The 8,127-nt window shown below is 33.4% G+C and overlaps 1 protein-coding gene across 1 annotated transcript; it reads left to right on the top strand.

Moving 5' to 3' along the window:
* Positions 1-2,766: 2,766 nt before the first annotated feature.
* Positions 2,767-4,475, top strand: LOC112501846 (berberine bridge enzyme-like 8). The gene has a single exon (XM_025105580.1). It carries the CDS (start codon positions 2,767-2,769, stop codon positions 4,351-4,353), a length of 1,587 nt encoding a protein of 528 aa, XP_024961348.1. The 3' UTR covers positions 4,354-4,475.
* The last annotated feature ends 3,652 nt before the right edge of the window (positions 4,476-8,127 follow it).

The following is an 8,127-nucleotide window of genomic DNA, read 5'->3' as shown; positions in this document are numbered from 1 at the left end:
ATGCAACAATTAACCTGGTAAGTGCTAACCGTGGTAATAGTCATCGCCGTCACTTACCGGGTAAGACTTTCAGTCCTTACCTTCACTCTTACTGGGTAAGATTCTTGGTCCTTGCCATATTGATTCGGTAAGGTAATGTGACTTGGTAAGCGCTTACCTGTATAAGCGTTTGGTAAACGGCCCCTTAGTTCGTGAATAATATTAGCAGTATCAATCACATAATATTCTAAATAAGAAAAATATAATAATAGCTTCGTTGGTTCTCAATAGAACATGCATTACACAACAATCATAACCCAATCTTGATTCTGTTTGTCTGCGAAAAAAAAGTACGTATCAATCTTCTTGTTTTCAAACGAATCAGGATTCAGAGTAATGGCATTTTTGGATACGTTCGTTTTTGATCCATCATTAAAAGTATCTAATCGCAATGGTTATGGTGGGGTTTAAAGCAACTACACAAGTTAAAGTCATGTTAGACAATTAAATTGGTATGGTTAAGTTGTCACATTTTGAAATGTCACGTCCCAACAAATTGGTACGTGGAGTTTCATCTAATGACAAGTCTCGTTCTGATTTTGAATTGCATAACTGAACCTCACACTTTGATATCAATAACTGCAATTGTTTTAAAATTTCATGCATTCCACGTTTTATTGCATTTATGTTTAATAATGCCTTAATGTTCTAAGCAAAACCACCAATTTGAGCCAATGTGGCTTAACTGTGAAGAATTCAAATTGGTGTAAACGTTAAGAGGAGTTTACTTGCAACTTATTGGTCAGCAATATAGACTTGATAATATTTTTAAAATATTACCATCCAAAATGTATATCAGATCTTATTAAGTTGATGATTTCGTTCATACTTAATTAGTTGAATACCGACGTATAAAAAAAAGTTTGACTTTAAAAAGTCATGGATAAACATTAGAAAGTAGTTTATGAGAAACACATGATGTATTGATTAATTTGAAAGGGTATTTGGATATGGTGTCACAAATCCAACAAATGGGAAAGTATTATCCAATTTGATAACCAAAGAAATGTCAACTATGGTATTAATTTGATACTTTCAATGGTCAAACTTTTGTATATGATACTTGTTAAAACATCTCACTTATTTATTAAATCAATTATCACTCAATATTTAATTGTTTATTTTATAATTTAAATATAAAAAGTTTTTATTTTTATTGTTTTTAAATAAATATAACATTTAATTGTTGACAAAATAAAGCCTATCACTACAATAAAATTAGGTTTATAGAACACCCTCAATTTTTAAGTGTCTCAATAGACCTCTTTATAGAACTTAGTATATATGACCAAAATATAGAGCGTCCTATCTAAAGGCGTTGTAATAAGTTTATATAATGGTTTTGGACGTCTTAACAAGTTTATAAGGGCATTTTTAATACAAAGTATCGCATGAGCAACTTTATAAGACACTTTTGAGAAATTGTCCTATAAACTCAATTTTTATAGGACACTTGTTTCTATAGAACATTTTTTCAAATATTGTTCTATAAAGTTGATAATGAGATATTAAAAGTGTCTTAAAAAATTTATTACGACATCAAAAAAACGTCATATAAACTTAATACAACACCATTAGATAGGATACTTTATTTTTTTGGTCCTATAAACTAGGTTCTATAAAGAGGTATATTAGGACGCTTAGAATTTGAGAGTGTCAAATAAACCCGATTTTGTTGTAGTGTATATTCTGGATTGGATAGGGATTAGGGTTAGAATATGGATACTGTGCGAATTGGTAAACCGGAATATGAAATAGAAAACTTCGGGATGTAGATTCAGGAAATGAAATGCTTCTTACTAGTAGGGGTTAATCATAGTAAAACAGGCCAATCCATGAAATAATTTTTTTTTACACGTGTTTACGATAGAGATTCAAAAAGAATAGTACTAGAAATTACAAAAGTCACTTTCCAACCCAAAAATATTATGACTGATTTATAAATTCTGTTTAAAGACACTTTTTTATAAGTTTTCTGCTTGCGTTACTGTATATGAAGGTTTTGTATGTACTATTAAAGATCATGTCTATTGAGGACTTATTTGTTAGTAGCTTAACGAGCTTAATAGAAGTCAAAACTTATTCGACCAGTTAGAATAATTGTTTGGTAGTGACTTAATAATATAAAACATGGTTTATACTATCAGATTCTAAGGTGGGATATTTATGCATAAAACCAATTTTTTCAAACCTGTCCCTCCTAATTGAAAACATGGACGCTCCTTCCATCTGCAAAAAAGACGTCCCAAATAAAACCTTCTCACGTAGGCACGTTAATCTATACATGCAGTTTCATCTATACGTAACTTAATAAAAAACCAATCAAACAGTTGATCAGATGTTATAATTTAAAATATGTTTTATAATTGCTTATTTGAAACAACTTATCATTTTCTATAAAAACATTTATCAACTTATTATAAGTCAGAAGGTTTAACTTCTTCAAAAACTCTTTATTACCGGTTTCGCACCGGAATAAGTTGTTTATCCAAACACTCAAAAATGTTTATTACCGGTACCACACCGAAATAAATCAATAAGTTATTTTTATAAGCAATCCCAAACACCCCCTAAGACAAAAATAACAATAATAAACCTTTTCTTTTTCTAAATAACCTAAAATAAATATTATATTATATTTTTATGAAATCACGACAAGTATCATTTTAATTCATGTGTATATATATATTAACATGTCATATTATGTATTTCATGTCTATAACAACAATGTCTCTTCTTGCACTTATCTTTGTCTTCCTCTTTGGCCACTCTTTGGCAACCTCAAATGATGCCCATCAGAACTTCATCCAATGCCTACTCAGTTCAAATGAACTTACTACTCCCATCGCCGGAGCAATCTACTCTCCGGCCAACTCCTCCTTTCCGACTGTCTTGCAAGCATACATTCGTAACCTCCGGTTCAACGAATCCACCACCCCGAAACCGGAGCTAATCGTAACTGCATTAGACCTTTCTCACGTTCGGGCCTCCATCAAATGCGCTAAAAAGCACAAGTTATTGATGAAAACTAGAAGTGGTGGCCATGACTACGAAGGTCTATCGTATGTTGCTGATGACCCTTTCTTTATCCTGGACTTGTTCAACTTCCAGTCGATCAACGTCTCCATTGAAGAAGAGACTGCATGGGTTCAAGTAGGTGCCACCCTCGGAGAACTTTACTACAGGATCGCCGAGAAAAGCAACACTCATGGCTTCCCTGCCGGAGTTTGCCCTACGGTTGGTGTTGGTGGCCATTTCAGCGGTGGAGGATACGGTAACATGATGAGAAAGTACGGTCTTTCTGTTGATAATATCATCGATGCTCAACTCATTGACGTCAATGGAAAACTTCTGGATCGAAAATCAATGGGTGAAGATCTATTTTGGGCCATCACCGGTGGCGGAGGAGTGAGTTTCGGAGTCGTTATATCATACAAAGTAAAAATAGTCCGAGTTCCGGCAACCGTAACTGTATTTGAAGTGACGAGAACATCGGAACAAAATGTCACCGACGTCGCCCACCGGTGGCTACAAGTCGCCGACAAATTAGACAACAATCTCTTCATCCGAATGATCTTCAACGTGGTCAACGACACAAATGGTGTGAAAACAATACGTGCACGATTTCCCAGCTTGTTCCTTGGCAACTCCACAACCCTAATAAGTCTCATGGACCAAAGCTTCCCAGAGTTAGGGTTACAGATTTCAGACTGTACACAAATGAACTGGACCCAATCAGTTCTTTGGTACTACAGCTTCCCCCCTGGTTCACCAGACGAAACTCTACTCAGCCGAATCCCACGATCTCTCACACACCTGAAAAGAAAGTCCGATTACGTAAAACGACCAATTTCGAAACAAGGATTAAGGCTCATCTTCAAGAAGATGATAGAGTTAGAACGTCCAGGGTTAACTTTCAATCCTTATGGTGGACGAATGAGTGAGATTTCCGAGTTCGCTAAACCCTTCCCGCATCGAGCTGGGAACATTGCAAAGATTCAATACGCATTGGATTGGAGCGAAGATGGGGTGGATGCAGCAAACCGGTACATAAACCTGACTAGGGTTTTGCATGAATTCATGACTCCATTTGTGTCAAAGTCTCCGAGAGAAGCTTTCTTGAATTACAGGGATTTGGACATCGGTGTTACTGACAATGGTAAGAACAGGTTTCTAGAAGGAACTGTTTATGGGGTTAAGTACTTCAAAGAGACCAATTTCAGGAGGCTGGTGAAGGTGAAGACGATGGTGGATCCTGATAACTTCTTCAGAAATGAGCAAAGTATACCAACTTTGCCATCTTGGAGGAAGTAAATTAAATTAAATTGATCGAGTCACCTTTTGACTCATTGGCTTGTATAATTTACTTGGATAATTCAGTTTGTAAAGCTTCGTAATAATTATTTGAAATATAAGAATAAGACTTCTTTTATGAAGACTTGAATTGAAGTTAATACATACATACATGTACATATACATAACCTATTTAAGAAAACAAGAAAATTGTCGTTAATTTACAAAATCATACATGATTCTCTCTCTCTCTCTCTCTCTCTCTCTCACATACACACACACACATATATATATATATATATATATATATATATATATAGAAAGAGAGAGAGAGGCAATATCAAACGAGAACGATACATATTTAAAAAAAACTAAAACGAGCAAATCACATGCAAATCACGTGTAAAATCACATATGATTTTACATTAATGGTTAAAAAAAAGTGTCCAGATGACTTGCGGCTATGTCTTCAGGTCACAGGGCAAGGTCGTTTAAATCACATGTCATTTTGTATGTGACATTAGTGTAAAATCACATATGACTTGCTCGTTTTTCATGTTCTTTTAAATAAATATCGTTCTTGTTTGATCCTCCATATATATATATATATACTCACGTACAAAATCATACAGGTTCGAAATCGTCAACTTTCATTTTTTTGACGATAATATGAAATACCCTTTTACCTATTTTCCTAAATAATTAGCATTATCGTTTGAAACTCACTCCCACCTTCCTTCTTTCTCTCTATATATAATTACAAAGCAACCACAAAGATTCTTCCACTAATTTGAGTAAAAAGTTTGGTGTCAAAGTCTAACGGTTCTTAAATAAATTAACCCATCTCCAAAGACACTAAAGTGAATATTGATGTGACATTTTTTAACTCATTAAACAACCAACGCTTCCGGTAGTTCCAGAATTAAACCCAGTACTTTTCATGTAATTAAACAAAGTCGTCTCAACCTTTTTGAAAACCAAATATTTAGTCCCTTAACTTATACCATATTACCAAATACTTGATTAGTTAATCGGTTTTGTTTGTAAACTTCGTTAATCCTTAACTATGGTATGTTTGGTGAAAAAGTCGTAAACATATAAATCTTGCATAATAACTACCGAAAATGAAAACTTTATAATTAATTAAAAGCTCGTTCTATAAATATAAATCACAATGATGACCATTTTAAAGTAAGTGGTCGTAGCGTCTTATTAGCTTTTTTGTGTGTCTAAAAACTAGGAATCATAGATAATGACCTAACGAGATTAGGCATCCATAATTGGGAAAGATTACTTCAAATCTCGTAACTAATATTTATCATAATACCTAAAATAACTCTTATTTCGTGAATCTTTTCGGTCCAAGTGGCATAAGATTCTAAATACGGTGGAGAACTTGGACCATGTCTTCGTGACTTGTTCCACGGCAAAGGTTATTAACGCGCATATGGCTTCCTGGGTGAATTGGTGGCCGGCGAATGCGACTTTGGTTAGGGACATGTGGTCGGTGGTATGCGCGATTGGAGATAGTTGCAAAAGATAGGTGGGCAAGGTGATTATGGCAGCTTATTTTTGGACCGTCTGGACTCAAAGGAATCACAAGACGTTTAGGGGCAAGTGCAAGTCTGATAAGGAAGCTTGTAGCAACATCCAATTCATTACGTATGAGTGGATTAGATGTAGAGCGATGGTTTGCAAGTCTTTTAGTTGGGAGAGATGGATTTGTAACCCGGTTGATGCTGTGTACTCTGTTTGTAACTAGCTCCTCGCTAGTCTTCTTCCTTTCTCAATAAATTGCCTTTTTGCTGTCCAAAATAAAAAGGGACAACTCATAAAACCTGATCACGATTTCTCAAAGCGAATATGTCTTGTACAGGAATTGTCCAGGTTTCCGTCTTCATTTAGTTTGTCTGTCAAAAATTATGTCTCGTTTTATCTGGTTTCTTAATTTTACGATTTTGTAATGTTTCCATGTTTAGAATATTATGACATTGGTATAGGGGTGCTCATATGTTGGGTTGATTGGGTTGAAAACATTTGAACAACCCAACTCAATGCTTACGGTTTGGAAAAATCTTAACCCAACCCAACCCAACCCAAACCAAAGTGCAACCCAACCCAACCCGTACAAGTTGGTCAGGTTAGTCGGGTTGTTCGGGTTGATACTTTGGTATATTAAAATATTCTTCTAACATTGAATATGTTATTTCTCTACACATAATTTCTTTTTCATCATCAACCATTTGATACAACTTATCTATATTTTTTACGTATATCACATTCAGTTAATTTTCTCAATTTACATATATATGTTCATAGTTACTGAACATATATATGAATGAGTTATATAGAGATATGAATAGATTGAAAATATGTGTATATGAAAAACATACATGATAGAGTAATTGTCTAATTTATATATTAATAAAAATTCAACAATCATATTAAATCCAATAAATAAAAGGATATCGGGTTCATTGGGTTGCGTTGGATTCAAATAATAGTAACTCAATATCAACCCAATACCTACGGTTTAACAATTTTACAACTCGATTAGACATCAGGTTGATACACTTACTTTAATATCTATAACCACAAGTTGATAATATTTGAACATTTTTGGCATTTCGCATTTTGGTTCCCGTATATCTAAACAACTTGTAAGATTTTCTAACGTGGCACCATCATGTATATTCTTGCCTCGATCAAAGGGTTAAGATATTACTTAGAATAAATGGGGATTTGATCGTGATCAAATGTGATTTCAATGTAGAATCATATGTGTTTTAGTTATTCTCGTGTTTTCTTGTTTTGATATTTTTTTAGTTTGATCCTCTCTCTCTCTATGTGTGTCTCTCTTAAAATGTATAATTTAGCCATGATTTAATAAACTTGGGGAGTGGAAATCGATTTTGTATGATATATTTAATCGAAAATTAAACATGCACTACGAGAAAATTGCATTTTATAGGACATCAAAATTATCCAGGGGTGTTTGGGATTGCTTATAAAAATAGCTTATTGACTTATTCCGGTGTGACACCGGTAATAAGTATTTTTGAGTGTTTGGATAAACAACTTATACCGGTGTCAAACTGGTAATAAGGAGTTTTTGAAGAAGTTAAATCATTCTAACTTATAATAAGTTTATAAGTGATTTTGTAAAAAAAAAAATATATAAGTTGGTTCAAATAAACAATCTCAAACACCCCTTACTAAAACATTTTATTTTAAAAGGTGTCCTAAATTTTTTGGTAAGACATACAAAAAAGTCATATAACCTTACTAAAATACTTTTAGATATGATGCTTCATTGTTTGGTCTTTTAAACCTAATTATTTTATAACCAATAAAACTGTATGAAAAGATGATGGTTCAATGTGATGTTATTTAAGACGGAGTTCGAACACAAATGTAGGCTAAGTAAATCAACGGACAGTCTTGGTTCTATTGAAAATGCCAGTGAAAGTAAAGATCGAAATAACAATGATACGTATAAAAACATTCAGAGTTGGGGTACGTGGTCATGACAATTACAGTAATGTTGATCTTATTTTTGGCGTCAAGGACATTTGGATATATATATATATATATATATATATATATATATATATATATAGAAGCGTACACGAGCAATGCAGCGAGATACATCGTGATTTTAATATTTCATTTTATTCTTTATCTCAGTCGATGTTAATAATATGACTTTATGTGATTTTGAGAAATCGATGATGTTTTTATTTTTGAATAAAATATATATTTGAAGATACCATAAAAATTTGACAAAAATATATC

The sequence above is a fragment of the Cynara cardunculus genome, unplaced genomic scaffold (assembly GCF_001531365.2).
Source record: "Cynara cardunculus var. scolymus isolate 2C unplaced genomic scaffold, CcrdV1 Un_Scaffold_634, whole genome shotgun sequence".
Classification (NCBI taxonomy): domain Eukaryota; kingdom Viridiplantae; phylum Streptophyta; class Magnoliopsida; order Asterales; family Asteraceae; genus Cynara; species Cynara cardunculus.
This window is presented reverse-complemented; position numbering and strand designations above follow the sequence as displayed.